The sequence below is a fragment of the Apus apus genome, chromosome 4, assembly GCF_020740795.1.
Source record: "Apus apus isolate bApuApu2 chromosome 4, bApuApu2.pri.cur, whole genome shotgun sequence".
Classification (NCBI taxonomy): Eukaryota; Metazoa; Chordata; class Aves; order Apodiformes; family Apodidae; genus Apus; species Apus apus.
Window position 1 is genome coordinate 56,646,707 of NC_067285.1, and position 18,359 is coordinate 56,665,065.

The following is an 18,359-nucleotide window of genomic DNA, read 5'->3' on the forward strand; positions in this document are numbered from 1 at the left end:
TGCACTGTAGGGCTTCAAGGCTTATAGAAGATTAGATCTTTATAAAATACTACAGACTGTTTCTTTTCAAGACCTCTTGTCAGAGAGGTCTTATTCCTTACTTTATAAATACAAATGCAATACTATGCTATCAATACTGATTTGACTAACACCACACTGTCAATTAGAAAAATGCATCTGTAGACACAGAGGATACAGGCCACTTTTTTTTTTTTTTTAGGTTTAGACAAACTGCACATTTCTGACAAAGACCAGAACAATTATCCTCATTGAAGACCATCTGTCATTAACTGCTTTCTGTAAGACTTAGAGCTTTTCTGATCGTATCTTCTTCCTCCTCCTCTAACAGTTCCCTCTTTAACTAACAAATGGCAGCCACCACCTGAGCAGAGTCTCTATGCATAGCCCTTTACACATTTCATTGTCAGAGGCTAGAAAAACATGTTTGACTCCTGTCAACGGCAGTCTTGCCATGCTGGAAAATTGTTCGAGAAACAGTAGAAAATAAGCATCAATGACACTATTGCGACCTCTTTCTCCCAGCCGTCATTAAAAATTCTGACAAGTCAGGCAAGAAACCAAAACTCTTGATACATTTTGCCATAAAGCAAACAAAAAAACACCCAAACAAAACAAATCTAAAAGCACCTTCTCATCTGCTTTGCTTACATCCCAGGGGCTGCTCAAACAGCCAGCTCTGCAGCCTGCTCAGGAAATGAGCGTTTAGGCAACAGAGGTTTTCCCAGAGGCGAGATTTTTTAAAGAAAAATAAAGCCCTTGGAGAATGCTTCCTTTAAGCAGCCTCCTCTGTTTTACACTGATGTGGATTGAGCATAAAGCCTCTGTTGATCAGAGCTGAGTTAGGAAGGCTGAAGAGAAGCAATCCTCCAAGCAGACAGGTTCCAAGCTCTTTTTTTCCCCCAATAAGGCTCTTTGCTACCAGGTAACCTTACCAGGCATTCTTCCACTGACTTTTCTGCTGAACAGTATGACTGTGCATGGTAAGGAACTGACATTGAGGGCATTAAATGATAAATTAGAAGTAATCGATGAGACTGTAATTCTTTAATTGTGGGCCATTATCTCTTAATGCATTTGGAATCCCAGAGTGAGCAACTTCCAATTCACAAAGCAATACTACATTGCTCCGCCCCATGTTGTGCAACAATTCAGTAATTAGTGAGTAGTGGTCTACAAACTAAACAAAAAACTTCCCATTTAATCCACACAGATCCATCCCACCTCCAGAGGATGAAGGACGAGCAGACCTATCACTGTATCTTTTGGTGTCAGTCCTTTTCTTGCTAATTGTTTTTCTCTGCTGCATGTTATTTTTGCACGTGTAACTTCGAAAACAGTTTCTATTCCTATCTAGGTGAGTTGATTTACTTTTGTACAGTTCTACCTAATCAAGACAATCAATGTAAACTACTCTTGGCATTTTTGATCTGTAGCTATTCCTAGCATTTCCTCTCTTCCATATCCTCTGAACAGACACAATAACATGCAATAACTTTAGAAACAAAGTCTACATGCTTAGAGGAATGTGAGCTATTTCTGTCGGCCATTCATTTCCAGAAAACGCTTCAAAAACTTCTAAAGGAGAATCATCCTTTTTCTTGTTGAAGTGTATTTTTAAAAACCAAACCCTTAAATAAATCTGTGATTGAGTAATGCAAGCTTTAAGATTCTCTATTTTTTTTTTCTTTCCAGTCTTTATCAGAACTCCTAAAATCACATCTGTTCTCGGTTAAGTCTCACGACAAATCTGATTTTGAACTTATGGTGACTTAGGGCACTTATTTCATATGTTTGCTGCTCAGTTCATGTTATTTAGCCTTACTTGGTGCAACCAAAAAAAAAAACCCAACTCCACTAGTTAGCTCACATAGCAATTTCTTGTAACATCTATCCAAAGGAACATGACATTTCCTATATAGAAGAAAGGCCTCCTGAAATTTTGCATTCACTTTGTCTAGCAGTTTGCCATCATCTTCAGACTTACTACATCGCAGTACAGATTCCTGACACTCCATCACTATAGATTATTTTTTTGCTAGATCTGCTGCATGCTGTTTGTTTCCTAGAAATTTCCAACTAAGGCTTCCAACTAATAGCTTCCTTTGGACCTTCCTGGACAAGAATATTTAAGTACTTTTGCTTGTCTGCTTTTGGTGGAGACTTCATCTGACAAGATAAGAATGTGATACACTGGTAGGTTTATCAGCAACCTTCTGTGGTCTAAAGAGATATTCATTAAAAAGGAGATTCTTAGGCATTTGACTCAAAGCATGTGAGCAATTGAATAGTCTTGAGGGACACAGAAATTTCATCCATTTTCCATGTGTTATGGTTACAGTCACATGCAGGTACTGATGCTGGTAGCTACTGTCATGCTTATGATGCTCATTTTCTTATTAGACTTCATTTTTTTTAATTTTTTTTTTTTTAACCATGTAAGAAACAAACTTCACTAGGACTTCAGTCAGTTACAAAACATGCTAATTTTGAAATGTGCAATTATAGTTTGATACAAGACTGGCAACGACAGATATTCTTAAACCTGTCCAGGGTGCTCCTGTAGAGACTCCACTTTCATTTGCTTATATTTTAACCATGCTTTCAATGTCAAAGTCTGCTTTAGGCTGGCAAGAATCAGGAAGTTCCAGCTGAAACCAGTTACGCTGGATGCTAGAATGAGCAACAGTACCCCTTGGGAATGAACTGCAAATCCCACTGATACTCCCTTTGTGCATTCTGAATGCCTGAGAACAACAAATACTTACAAGTATTTAAAAATTAGACTTCAGGTGGTTTGGTGTCCAAGAACAGTGGACACTTCTGACAACTTTTGGTCTTACTATAGCTATTTCCCACCATGATGTGGAAGAAAAAAATAATTAATATTAATTTATATATTAATATAATTAGTGAAAGAATATACCACATAGACAAGTGTCACAGAAAATCTTATATTACAATCAGTATCTTTACATTCAGTGAGAGATTTCTATTATATGCCATGCAAAATAAGGCCTTGTATTACAATATGAAAAATGAGTTTAAAATGAAATATTGAACAGCTGCTCATTTCATGAAAACCCTCCATCCAGTGTAACAAATGATAGAGGAGTCATACAGAAAGAACAGTTTGCAGTAATGCAATTAAAACCCTTATCATAAAGTACATGCAAAATGGCTTAAGCAGCGTCTTAATTTTTTGCTTTCTTAACTTGGGACTGTCTAGCCCATGTATGTTTTTTTAAAGTTGAGAATTTTTTATTCCTGTGATTAACAGTAGATCTTACACAGGGAGAACTTCCTGCATCATCCAGGCAAAGGGCTTGTGACAAAGGACTGTATAGTATTCTCAAAGCTCATTTGTATGGGCTTGGAATTTCTCAGAGTCTGGGCTGCCATTTTTCCCACTTTATGTTCACAAACTCCCCTCTCGATCTGCAGTAGCGTATGTTTGTGGTAGTGAGAGACGGATGCTCAATCTCAACAAAGATCAATGTGGCTCCTGAGAGCACTGCAGCATCTTTTCTCTGATATTAGACTTTGCTATCCTGAGGCTGTTCCTATGCGGCAGCTTAACAGGTTGCCAGTCTGTCTTTAAGATAGCTCTCTTTATCTTATTTTTTAAAATAAGAATGTATATTTAAAAGACATACCTGTCCAATAATAAGGGGGACTACAACAGTCATAAACAGCTGCGAGAATATAGACGTAAAAGGCACAGAGGATGATGATCCAAGCTACAAAATAAAAAAGATACCATTAATATTGCACTTTTTCTGAGTATTTGCAAATTTCATGCATAACATTACACATTAGTATACATTTTATATTAAGCATAAAAACTTGGAAGTATGTGCATAAACTGTTTAATTGTTAAGTCCCAATAAAGCATTTGGTATTCCAGAATAACAAAACTAAAACAATCTCTGGTTGACTATTTTAAAACCTGCTACATATATATATATATGCCAAGTCAACTATACAAGCATTTGTAGGATAATAATCTAAAAAGACAGTGAGTGAATCTTCCTAACCAAACAGCTCAGCTAACCTTACCATTTATACAAATAGCAAGCAACAAAATTTGCTGTGGTTATTGCAATCAATCAACCAATAAATACATAATAGTGAAAAGATTAACATGTTTTATTTAAATGGTGTTTAAGAAGAGATTTACTGAAAGCATTTAACTATTCTTTCACTAAGACAACTAAACCATGACAGGCTTAGTCTTCAAATAGCTGATCTCTTTAATTGTGATTGTAAATGCTAAAAGTATGGTTTTTTAAAGATGCAGGTAGAAAAGGTGAACAGTCAGTGGGTTTTCCAACCTATTTCAGAATGCTTAGGAAAAATTTAAATATTTTTAATATTCTGATTGGAATTGTTTTATGCTAGGTCATTGAAAAGTTTCATTTAATTTAGTTTAATGTATCTTCACCAGCAATAGATTATGCATTAAGGAATACATATTAAGAAGATTGAAATAGCACTGTTAAGGTTTCCACATACAACTGTTGGCTTGATGATGAAAGTAAATGACATTGCACTGAAGATTTCACAGATCTACATTATTTTACATTTTGTACTTCACTTTAGAGATCCTCAAAATTATTACAGAATTCAGAATCTTTTCAGCTCCATCTAAATTATGCTGATTTCCATTCTCACACATGTAAGTCTCTTAAATTATACTCAGATTGCATTATACTTTTTACACTTTTTTTCCCTTCAAAGCTACCTGCAGGTATGATAGACAAGGTGATCATACAATCCAACGACTTCCTATAACTCTGCCTAGAAAAATCAACATATGGCCATAAAAATGGGTTTGGCATAAAACTAGTTTCTTCAGAAATTCAAAGAACAGAAAAATAAAAGAATTCACATAATGAAGTATTTTACTTCATTTAGAAATGCACAACTGCAACCTCTACCTGCTGAAAATAATCTCATGAGAAGATGCCAGTTATACCACTTTTCCAGTGGTTTACATGTATATGTACTGCTTTTTGTAAATGCCATTTGTATATGCACTGCTTTGGAAAATGGTGAGCACACCTACAGGGCTGTCTTTATTGGTTCATGTAAATGGCACCAGAACTGGGAAACAGCCCAAAATGAAATTCACTTCTGATGCTAGGAAATTACGGGACTTGGGAGTGTTGCTTGGCCAGCTTAGAGTTTAAGAGCATGGAACCAGACCAAATCTACTCTTTCTTTAAATGCGCTCCATCATGTGCTTTCATAAGTCCCCTTCCGAGGGTAGAGAGCCTTGGGATATGGCTGTTTACTATGAACTACCTTAACTGGCAACATCAGGTAAGACTCAGTTTGCCTATGTAATAAATTACAGCATCTCATCCCCATCACCTCCAATTTTAACAATGTGGGCACAGGAGACAGTTGGAGGTGACCCGAACATGATACCATCCACCAAGATTTTTGGTCTGCAAGTAGGGTGCAAGTGAGAGCGCCAAGATTAAGGAGCCTAAATTTTCCATGGAGTCAAGAATGAGAAATAAAGGCTTCATTCAGATCACCCACATGAGTACCTGAAGTCAGGCAGTACAGCTACTCTATTCCCAAAGGACACAGGGCTCTCTGCCCAATTCCTTGCAGAAAGTGGAGCAGACAACTCCATCATACCACTCATGATCTCCTTGTTGTTTTAATTCTTGTTCGGAGCTTCTGAAATTTTAAAAGGTTCATAGTTTTTCAAACTGTATTTGGACTTATTTTTTGTTACATGTGGAGGAGCTAAAAGCATTACTTACTGTGTATTCAATGAAGCTTTTTCAAGTGAAAGTGAAGATTTTTAAACTTTAAAATCTGCCTGGGTCTCAAAGGAGTAAATCTAACAAAGAAGTCTGCATGCCTGGCCCCCCTGCATAGCTTCACAAAACTGTGACACTTTGGCAATAGCTCTTTTAATAAAAACATTGATTGGACTTCTCATGCTACTTTATGCTCAGTGGATGCATAATCAGTTTCTGAGTCAGGAATGAAAAAACCTGAATAACAGTATAACACGCTGCTGAAAAAGGCAGCAAGTCAAACAGCAAGAGTCTTCCAAGCTTTGAAAAATGTTACTTCGAATGTAGTGTCTTCAAGCTATTGTGGATTCTGAAGTATTTGGTATATGTAAGGCAATGTTTTGGTTTAGGTGTGGGGCTTTTTGGGGTTTTGTTTGTTTGGTTGGTTTGGTTTATTGCATAATTAGAAACTGAATTACAGGTACTGTGCTGGAATGCTGAACCAATTTACCTGGGAAAAGTAAAATTTTATTCTTCAAAGGAACAATCTTCTATATCAGGATATAAGCCCACCCATTCATCTCAGTGTCACCTGGACCACCAAAAGGCAGACATTTCAAGTAATCACCTCACACTGATTGATTTTAAACAAAACAGAAATCCACATATCCATTATCAATCCTCCTTTTGGCCAGAGGAAATGAGTTCTTCAGCTATATCTGGTTTGTAACAGAAAAAAAGCCTTTCCTTCTTGTAGAACAAGTCAAGTTTTTCTGCTTCTAGTATTACTCCTCTCCTGCATGATCATATGACTGCACTATTTTTGACCTGTTTCAGTTGTGTAGTTGAGAATCATATTATTCTGCCAGTTTCCAGCACCTTCATTACTTTCTACAAAATAGCATGGAGACAGCTTTTTTCTTGGGTCCTTAAGAGGTCCTAACACGTCACAACACCACACTCAGGGAGAGGTCCAGAGCAGTGTGTTTGCCAGGCTCTGCCCCACCCTTTGAGCACAGCTATGGTATTAGACTTTCCGTCCCACCTATGGTAGCAACATTACTTCTTCAAACTGACTTCTGAACTTTGGTGCCTTCTGTATATTACGACAATAACTTTAGTGGACAGGTTTTTTTTATCAGAATGTATCTGTTAGACAACATCTACAAACTCTTGTAACACCCTAATCTTAAATCTCTTCCCAGAGAAAGACACAGAAGGTAAGTGACTCAAGAAAGAAAAGGCAGAACTTCTCAATCACACAGAAAAAAGAGGTTTTAACCCAGAATCTCGACATAGAGTGGCTAACCATGAGGAATCCCAAGTGCTAAAGGACCCACGGCTATGGAGGACTAACCTAACCAGGACTGCCTCAACATTTTGTAATATGCAAACTCATTAGGCTCAGAAACATGTATTGTGGACCCTCAGACACTATCTGAGTTCCAGGCTTCCTTTGAACTTGGGTACATTCATTACATCCACTTAGACTGAGAAGTGAGGAACAATGGCAACAAAAAGCTTTGTAAAATGCTAATCAAACCTTCCTACAAGTTTACAAATACAAATATTTTGTCTGAAAAAATAAATACTGATTTTCTCAGATTTCAGTCAGATCAAGCTAAGTTCCATACTACATTTGCTGTGACAAAACAACATTTTTTTAAAAAACACCTAGATGATCTGCACTGCACCAAAATTAGCATTATGCTAAAACGTCTGATTTGGCTGACCTCCTTGTTATAATAATCTCCATGCCTAAAAACGAACCTTTCTTCACAAGCAAACAAACAGAAGTAGTACTGTAAAGAACTACTGTAAAAACATAATAGAATCAAACTGCTTATTTATAGGTATAAAAAATACTCTGTTTAGAATCTCTTATGAAAATAAAATCACAGAACAGAATGACTTGGGTTGGAAGAGACCTGAAGGATCATCTAGTTCCACCCCACCCACCATGGGCAGGGACAACTCCCACTAGACCAGGTTGCATAAGAGCCCCATCCAACCTGGCCTTTAATGCTCCTAGGGAGGAGGCATCCCTGAGCAACCTGTTCTAGTGTCTCACCATTAAAGAACTTCTTCCTAATATCCAGTCTAAATCTATCCTCTTCCAGTTTAAGGCCATTACCCCTTGTCCTACAAGCCCTTGTGAAAAGCCCCTCCCCAGCTTTCCTGTAGCCCCTTCAGGTACAGGAAGGCCGCTATAAGGTCTCCCTGGAGCCCTCTCTTCTCCAGGCTGAACAACCCCAACTCTCTCAGCCCGTCCTCATAGGAGAGGTGCTCCAGCCCTCTAATCATCTTTGTGGCCCTCCTCTGGCCACAGTCCAAGAGGTTTATGTCCTTCTTATGTTGGGGACTCCAGAAATGGACACAGTACTCCAGACAGGGTCTCATGAGAGCGGAGAAGAGGGGAAGCCGAGACAGTAATTCCTACATAACTTTTCACAGCAGTCTAAACAGAGCTGGCAGGTCACTAGGATGTCCTATTCCACTGCTTTAACAGCACTCACATGCAGAGTGTTCAGGTATCTTGATAAGCAAAACACAGAAGCTGAGTAAAAGATGCCAGCTCCCAGCAACTGAACAAGAGTCACTGTACTGAAATTGTCCATCTCTAATGGCTGTTAACAGCAGGAGAGGGAAGGGAATGCATATAACTGACAACAGAGCTTCTATATTAAGAGAAGACAGAGGTTTCGCATTTCAAAAGCAAATAGGTTTCAGTTTCCTAGCACTGGCAGAATCGAAGGCATGAGAAAGAATTTATTTAAATTTTAAAATAAAGCTTTTAATTCTGCCTATCAAAACCTGCAAGTTGCCTCTTACCTCAGAGAAAGGCGCTAAAGGTACAACAGAGATCACAATCACTGGCTTGGCAGTCATGCATTTTAACAAATGGATCTTTCATTGCTATTCTTAAAAATTAAAGGCAGACATAAGTCTCTAGTACTACCAAAAAAAATTTAAAAGTGTTCTGGCCTTATGGTATGTTTTGCAAATTCTTACCTATTCTATATGCTCTGTGGCCATGGGACTTGATTTGGAACAAACATAAAAAAACCAAGCTGTCTACATAAACCCTCCAGTTTTGTTTAAGAAACCAAACAACTCCCAACAAAAAAACCAACCTGTTTCATAATCAGAATTGTAGAAAAAAGAAAGCTGGTAATCTGTTTTTGTTGTTGTTGTTTGTTGGGTTTTTTGTTTGTTTTTTTGTTTGTTTGTTTTTCTGGCTTGAGCAAGAAAATATATTGGGGTTTTCCTTGCTAAAGTCATCACAGATGCTTAATCCTGTTCTGGGTTCTCCCATGTCATATTAAATGCCAAGCCAATCCAAACATACCTGTTGATTTGAAAGCCTTTTATAGAGCTATAAAAATAACCATAGGTATTGTCAATCTGGAATATAACAAGAGCTACTCTTCCACTTTACCACGATACAATGATCTGGAGAACTAATGTAAAGAAATGAGATCAAGCATACAACCCAAAGGCACCTACACAGGAGTTAGATGATTAATAGCTTTGCAGAGCTGAGACTTAAGGACTAGTATCCAAAAAATCTGATGCAAACACGAGGATAACTAACTGGAAAGGGATAGATCATAGAATCATAGAATCATAGAATCCTAGGGGTTGGAAGGGACCTCGAAAGATCATCTAGTCCAACCCCCCTGCCAGAGCAGGGTCACCTAGAGTACATCACACAGGAAGGCGTCCAGGCGGGTTTTGAATGTCTCCAGCGAAGGAGACTCCACAACCTCTCTGGGCAGCCTGTTCCAGTGCTCTGTCACTCTTACAGTAAAAAAATTTTTCCTGATATTCATCTTAAACCTCCTATGCTCCAACTTGTATCCATTACTCCTTGTCCTATCACTGGTCATCACCGAAAAAAGCTTAACTCCATCGTCTTGACACTCACCCTTTACATATTTGTAAACATTGATGAGGTCCCCCCTCAGTCTCCTTTTCTCCAAACTAAAGAGACCCAGATAGATTTATAAATACAAGATAATTAAAACCCATGAGTGTTATATATAAAAGGCAGCTGTGACATAACAGAAGTAGTAAATCAATCAAGATAGGGGATACCTGTGACATTGCACAAGGCCTGGATATGCCCTTGTGAAGAACACTGCACTGCGGTGCACAACTCTTTTTACCCAGGCGAAAGAAGGAATTCAAACTGGAAAAGGCACACAAAACATCCCAGAATAAGGGATTTGTGTTGTTTTGTTATGGCTTTTTATGTTGTTTGGGTTTTTTTTGTGTGTGTTTGTTTTGTTGGGGTTTTTTGTTGTTTTTTGTTTGGTTGGGTTTTTTTAGTTTATGTTTTAAATTTCAGAAATGCATGGCTTCTTTAGCTGACTCTGTACACTATGTTTGAGCCAGGGTGATAAATTTCAGAGAAGTGCTATTCAGGTGTATTGATAAAAATGGCAACAAAGGCAAGTGGGTGACATGTGTCACAAACGTTCTACTGAAAATTAGGTTTCTGCTCATCAGAGGCACAAGTTTCTAGCATGGCAACTATGGAGGGAGAGCAAAAATCTGTACTTTTCCATTGAATTATGTTCAGTTTTGAGGTGAATTGCACAGCATGGAAAAGAGGTGGACTGGGTGAGAAGGAACAGGATCCTCCTAGTATCCTGGTTCTGTGATTCTGTTAAGACATGTGGTTAACTTCTGCTGTGTAGAAGTAGAATGTGTACTTAAAAGTCTCCCCTAGAATTGCATAGATGCAAATTTCAAGAGAAAACCAAGTAGGAAAGAAAGTCCTCCACAGAAACTCTACATATTTTAGACTCCTCCCTAGACAAATTTACAGTATTTTGTGAGCGTGTGTGCATAGCAGGAAAAGACAGGGCCGCCAATATTCTCTGTTATTTGTATGCAATTTATATTACAAAGCCATAAAAGGCGAATTTCAAAAAGGAATAAAAAGCAAGTATTTCATGGCAGTCATAAAATTTCTGGTTAATTGAAAAGGGTTTGATCAGATCAGAGAATTTTGTCTTCCCAATTATTAAAGAGAAAGGAAACAGTGAGGTAAATAACCAGGTAGAAATGATGCACTGTAAAACTTCCACATGAATAAGTTGATCTGTTAGCAGCTAATGCACTATGCTATCCCTTCCCCCCACACTGTTACCAGCCTTTTGTCACATACTAGTGAAATCCATTAGCTGCAACTTCCTTATTAACTTCCAAGGCTTTCCAGCTACCACAATATTTGCATATTTAACAATTCATTTGACTGGTATCAACTCTCATTTACCAAGTGCTTGAGAGGAATAACAAGACAGTGTGTAGAAAACCTGTTTAAAATATTATGTAACAACAGCTCCTTTTAATAAAAAAAATTATCTGGAATACATGGAGTTGGAGAAGACTTGGCAAAATTTTCAGAAATATCAACAACCTGCAAAACAATATTTTAGTTTAAGGATTGTGAATATAGGAAAAAGCTTTTAACTTCAGTATTTCAATCAGCTTCTAGGTTCATTCATACCCTTATGCAGTAATTTTATTTTCATTTTCTCTGTGATACTTGCTCAGAATTTCCTGCACTTGTCTACTCCTGAATTCCTTCAGCAACACTACTTTCTAGTACTTATGGCATTACTGCTACAATGTCACCATAAAAATACTTACTACAAAATTCAGAAATCTGAGAGGGTATCAGAGAAGAAAATATCACTGAATAAATCAAGAAGCAAGCTGATAAAGCCTCGGGAAGATTCCATTTTGAGACACAAACGTCATGGCAATCTTCTTTGGTAAAACAGCAAACATGGGAGCAGTGTGTGACAGTTACATGGAGGGTTTTGCCAAGCCTATTTTAAAAAATACAAATGAATTTTGCATTGGCTCTTCAACATTCCTTGTTAACTGCTTTTCAGGCATGCTTCTGAAGAATGTGAAGTACATAACAATGTAAAACACTTATCTCTAGCATTTTCTGTGATGGCTTTCAGTAAAAATACACAGCTTCACACACCTTGACTTTTGTTACTTTGATAGTCAGGCACTGAGTCTCAACATTACAGGTAATACCAAGAAGGTGGCTGACTTGGGAAACTGTATCATAAAACCCAGGGCATCACAGGCTCAAGCAGGTGTGCAGATAGCTGACTTCTTGCATTTTGATACCAAATACAATTAAGAAAATCTTAAGTTTGTGTATCTTGGTAAAACAGAGGTAAATTCACACAAGAAAGGTCACCCTGCATCACCCTCTTACATGGTAGTATAATATCTGTGCTCACTTTGCTTCCAGGGCAAATCCAAGAGACATGACTTCATTGAGGCACCAGGCTGGCCTCCATCCTGTCCATATGAAGGTGTATGAAATCCCTCAATAAAAATAAAGCTGCATTCATACATATTCCTGTTTTTCATAAATATAAAGGTACAACATAAGTACATTAGTGAGATGATACAGCTACAACTGTTTCAGAGTGCAGTGCTACTGAAATTGTGTCTTTCAAATGACACATCATAAAAAGATGTTCACATCTCGAGGTTATTAAAGAGATCACAGCACTAATAACTTCACAGTATGATGACACCTATTGTTTAACTTTTAGTAATATAAATGTGCCCAAATGCAGAATACTTAAGAATTCAAATAATAAACTGAACATAGAGAACAAGTCACATGATAAGTTAAGATGGACGGTCATACCCAAGTGACTAACTTCCTCTGGCATTACTTAACCTGTTTATAGTCATTATTTATTGATAGCAATATAGTTATGTGCAAAAGCAAAATTTAGTCTACCCTTCAGTTTCTAGTTGGTGGGTTTTTTTCCCCACATGCCTTTGAGAAAATAAAGTTTATTCCTCTGCTTTAAAAAAAATCATGATCAATCTGTTACCTCTGGCTTTAGTTAAGTATATGACCGGAGAAGAGGAAGAGAGACAGCATCCTTCTCTGAGTGCTTTGGTATCCAGCCTCCTAATCATCATTAATGAAACATCGCAGAATGTTGTAAAGAAACGCGAACAGCATAACCCTGTGCTAACCTGAAACTGATGTATCTTACAGGACTTTGTTTCAACACTCCCATTCACCACATATGTGAACTAATACATGTATCTAATCAGTTACATGTAGTTTATGGGACATTGCCCATTTATAACACCTTTTCTGGAAATCTAACATATTAACTGTTAATAATAAGGGTTAACATAAGGACGATGATACTGCAGAATAATGCATCTGGAAGTCAGATTCAATAGCTTCTTATTAGGGACAATGTTAATCAGAGGTATCCATGGTGAAGGTGGCTTCTAGCATGGCATCCTCACAAGGATACAGTCTGGTAATTCTGTGCAGTATTTAAGATTTCATTAAATCAATCAGAACCTCTTAGAATGCTTTTTTTGAGTATGCTTTACACAAAAAGCTTCATAGTAGAAATACACTTTTCCAAAATGTAACTGACAATCTTTATGTTTTGAATTGACAGTTCCATCCTTTATTAAGGGTGAAGTTGCATGACTAAACTCATGAATGGTACAGAAAAGGTAACCAGGAAATTACTAGTCAGTGTTTCTCACTTCACAGTAACAACACAGCCCTACATGAAATGATCAAGCAGGAGGGTGTAAACAACTGAACAGCAGTGTGCGAACTGTGTGCTTGAATCCACTACATGTTGAGGAGGTCAGATGTATCAAGGAAACTCAAAGGAAAATTAGAGAGGTTCACGAGAAAAAAAGGTTTCAGCAGTCCAAACCACAGGCTGCCAATTTACAGGAACAGTGTATCAAGGAATGTGCTTTTAGTTCACTATCCTAAATGCCTGCCACTAGATACACTGAATGTTCAGAGAAGGCAGGTATCATCTTGGCAAGATGTGTTGCTGGGCTGACCAGAATGGCTGCTCTTTGTGTGTCAAGTTCTCTGCAAAGAACTCAAGGACTTTTAAATGTCAATATACCCCAAGAGAAGTCCTCAAGTTTTGGGCTTTGTGACAAAAAAAAAATGCAGCTTTTTAACTCCCCCCATTCCCAAACTAGTTTGTTTATCACTCTGATGAAAAAATAATTCATGTGTGTATTTTCCTCAAGAACAACAGCTCCAAGTCACGTTACAAACTGCACAATTGATGTGCATTTTACATAGTTCTTGTCCAAGTCTCCTGGGCTGCTAGGAAGACTTGAGGCATATGCTTTGCCTTCTTGGTTTTGCACATAGGAAGTTTTACCACCTCTTTTGAGAAGTAATAGTGAAAACTGCAATTTATGGGACAGGATATCTTGCTATCTATCCATAAAGCCATCAGAAGAAAGATCTTTATCTTGCTTGAAAAGGTATCCAGATCATTCCTTAACATTTCAATTTCTACAGAAAATATCCCTTTTGGCTATAAAAAGCACCAAAACTCAGTGAGGTGTAGCAGGGTTAAAGTTGCCAGTGAGAATAAGTAAAAAGAGGTGAAGTTTCAGTCACTTAGAAACAAAGGCACAGGTCTCTGGATGAACAGCCTGTGGAAGAAACGTGTTCCATACAGGAGGAAATATGAGAGGAAAACAGTAAGGCAGACCACCTGGAATGTTTTTCAACCTACAGTAAGTCTATGGTCCCAGGTATATCAAGAAAGCTTTGCTGGTGTATATTAATATATATACACGATAAGGTCAAAGCAGTTCTTGTGTAAACATAGCTACATCAGATGAATTACAATTTGTTATTGAAAAATAAAAATCTTCCCACACAGCTTTCCTGAAGCAGGAGTTGGTAATGTTACAGCCACTCTCACAGTACTATTTATCTCAGTTTATTATACACTGCTATATTTGGATACAGTACATATGCTGCTTAAGCATTCCTACCATAAAATATAAACAGTGTGCCACTTGCACGCTGCTTTCAAGTTGTTTCAGATTAGCTTCACACTTACCCCTCTTTTCAGGATGCTGGCTTACATACAAGGCAATGAATACAATAATAAAATGCAATATATGCCTCCCCTGAAATCCTTGAAGTGCTTCAGCCTATTTCCTAGCTCTTCACAAAGCCACAGTCCTCAGTAACTTGCACTGTACCATTTGTGCCAGCAAATCCTCAAGCACCAAGACTTAGCAACTGACAAGGGACTTACTAAAGCATCACTACCCATCTGTTAAAGCCTCTTCATTGTATGCTGACCATTATACATCCATACCTTTACAAACAAGAAGCTAAAGCTTTGTGTTCTCCTTTTGTTTCTACCATGAACTGTAAGGAACCAATCCCTCAACAGTAGACTAACTGAAAAAGAAATCTTGACCTATCAGGAATGAAGCAGCATCACATTTAGTGATACACATGGGCTCCAGTAATTTGTATTGCTGCTATCATAGCACTAATCTCTACCACAAAAATACTCATGGGCTTAGTTGCCCAAGGCTCTGTTTATCCAAACACTGCTTTCCCAATTGGCCTGTCATCCATTTTGGTTCAGTAAAATCTTGTCCAGCTCCTGTATGTGAAAGCTCTCCTGTGTGATCACTTTACTCGGCAAGTGTTTGCATTTTATTCAGCCTGACTAATAGCATATGATCTGAAAGAAAAACAGGTTTTGGTCCTCTTAGAATGAAGGGCAAGTCATGTTAGCATTCATTGCAGCACACTTTGGTGGCCTCTGGGAGGCAACTTATTTCAAATACTGACCAGCAAGATCTTCCTCAGTATTCGTCGTTCAACCACCCAAATATATGTATTAAATATACTGCCTAATGGGTGCAAGAATACTCAGTAAAAAGACATCTTAAGATCAGGATACTTACAAAAAGCAGAAGCAGAAGTGGAGTTATAACGATGCCCTGGAAAAAACAAACAAGAAAAGTTAGTTAGCTAGGGAAGTGAATAGTCTTTACTTTCTTCTAGCTTAGTGCATGGAAACACACAAATATCGTTCAACATCATTGGAATTTACTAACCAGAAGTTCCACTTTGCTCTTCACTGTGTGTATTCTTTAAAATCTGTACACCGATCATTTTATAAACTATACTCAGTACAAAATATATTTTTCTTAGCTCTAGCATTTCCCATTTTGCACCTAAGGCCCTCTCTTCTAAAGGATGTGATTTACAGAAATGCAGGAAGTTTTTTAAAACATATTAAAGCTCTCCCCTCACTGTGCTGTATCTCAACTTCACTAAGCTGCTCCTCCTTAGTGGGAGACTTGTGACCAAGTCCCACGCTACCGCTACCAAGTCCCAGGTCCTCTTCTGAGCAAAAGCTGCATCATCTGTGATGAATTAGGTGTTGTGACTATGTAATGTAAACTGATATTCCCCAAGGAAACGAGCTGAGATCTCAAAACTTACTTCACTTGATTAGACTTTGCATCTCACTGGTTGTAGCCAAGTCTTTCATCTAATCTAATCACACAGGACCACCTCAGCTTTCCACATCCCCTAGGCAGACGCAAGCAAAAAGATTTGTTGTCTCCACTGACAAGGAACGGGTTTAAAGCTGATGATTGGACAAAATACAGGATTTTAAGTTTAATGAGGGTAAGTCTTAAAACGTGTTGTTTGGGTTGGGAATTAACATGACATACATCAGTTTCATAGCTGCAAATAGCAATTCCCCATCATCCTTCTATCTGAGTTCAATATTTTATTATCGCTCAATAAACTGATTCTGTCATTTAATGCATGCTAATTCACAAAGCCTGCTCAGAGCTTCTCTAAGCCAGGACTATACTTCACCCAGATATGTCTCAAAAATAACTAGTCTTTCAGCTATTCAGAAACTTTATTGTATAAAGGACAAGGGTCCAAAACATGCTTACATCCATCTAAAAGGATGCTCATTTTCTGCTTGTTCCCTGCTTTTCAGTTAACCTTGAGTAACTTCAATCTTTTGGAAGCTAATATAAAGAAAAACATTATTTTAATAGGTTTGTATTTGCTTTCTGGTTCCACAAAAAGTCACAGATCCAGACAACTCATTAGCACAGAGTTTCTATCGTGCTCTTAAAGCAAAATACAACAAGTAAATGCCACAAATGATATCAGACAAGAAGGATCAAAGAGGCAACAGTTAAGCTGTACAACCTGAAGGCTCTGCAGAATTTAAAAACATATTTGAAATAAATAATATATGCCATATCTGACTGCCCCACAGCCTAGCTATCTATAATAATTTATCTTTTTGCAAATGTCACAGCTGAGATAGATCATAAAAGTCTAGAAAGATAAGATGTAGAAGCAGTAAGAATTGCTTTAGGGAGACAGTCACTGTTTAAAGGGAGGCCTAGAGCAAAATACAGATAACAGTTATGAAGAAATATAGGTGTTCAGGTATATCAGCTGTAGAAGAAGAAACAGAAGTTGAGGATGGGAGAAGGTACAAAGCTGAACAGACACTTGAGTACAGTAGCATCTATGATGCTCAGAATAGAAAACTGACATTAAGATCTTAGTAATGCAGGTGCAAGACAGTCACTCATCAGCATGACTGAACTCCACCTTTTTTGAACTACTACTAAGAAGACATGACCCAGACTTTCCTCTTCTTCCCCTTTTCCATTGACAACTCCACTGCACAGCTCAAATATTACAAGTGCCTGAGTATTATCAAAGCACTTTGTAATTTGGAGATGGTAGAACACCACTGCAGCAGGGTTCCGTCTTCAGACCTTCACACAAGCAAAAAGGAGCACGGATGGAGTGAGAGATGATAGGCCAACAGCAGCCTGTACTCTTAACGGGCATTGAGTGTAGTGAGAAGAGGCTCTGCCTCTCTAAATCTGAAGGAACTAATTGAGTCAGCACCATCAGTCACTTCTTACACACTTCATGTCTCATTGTCTTTCACAGTGCTTTTATACATTACCAAAAACTGTAAAAGTAAAAAAACCAAACAAACCCAAAAACAACCTCCTCTTTTATCTTGTTGATAAATAATGATGGTGCCCTTCTTCTTTAGGATGGGACCTGTAACGTGGTATATGTTTGCTTTAGAAGCTTGGTGATATTAACACAACAGGCATTGCTCATTCAAAGCGTATGTCACAAAAGGAAATATTACCTCTGTGACAGTAACACTTCACAATTCTGTAAGTGGAGAGGAAGAGAATCCTGGTACACATAATAAATTCCTGAAATTGTTGAAAATTTAGCATTCAAAAGGTCAATTATAGCAATTATTTATAAAATTTTGCTATTAAACCTGGTGATTTCAATAATCAGAAATTTCCTGTTGCCTCACCACAGAAAGGACTTACAAGATTGAATTTTCTCATTTGCAACAGATATGCAATTCCCTGGGAAGCTAAACCATTACCTGACAGAGCAGACAAGTTCATATTAAAAACTAGATGCTGTTGCTGAATCAGAGTAATTTGATGTTAATGTTTTGTTTTGATAAGGAGCACTGGTTTGAAAAACCACAGGAATTACATTACAACCAAAGGGTTTATTTCAGTCAATAGCGGTGGCTCTGATGGTTATGGGCACAAGCAAGATAAGATTTGCTGGGGGGGAACCTGTGTTACCAGACTGAGGGAGTCAGATGGACAGATGGAGTTGGTGAAGAGCAAACTTTGGGCACATAAATCCCATTTATATGT

At 37.9% G+C, this 18,359-nt stretch overlaps 1 protein-coding gene across 4 annotated transcripts in view; it reads right to left on the reverse strand.

Annotated features, from left to right (window-relative positions):
* The window catches only part of SLC10A7 (solute carrier family 10 member 7), a 151,188-nt gene that overhangs the window by 37,175 nt on the left and 95,654 nt on the right, over positions 1-18,359 (reverse strand). For 3 of the 4 annotated variants that reach the window (XM_051619086.1, XM_051619088.1, XM_051619087.1), the window contains exons 6-7: positions 15,564-15,599; positions 3,675-3,758 (exon numbers count right to left, since the gene is read on the reverse strand). In XM_051619086.1, coding sequence (XP_051475046.1) covers positions 3,675-3,758; positions 15,564-15,599 — 120 coding nt within the window. Of the gene's footprint in view, positions 1-3,674; positions 3,759-15,563; positions 15,600-18,359 lie in introns of those variants that run through there. The other variant, XR_007889440.1, reaches the window with a different exon arrangement.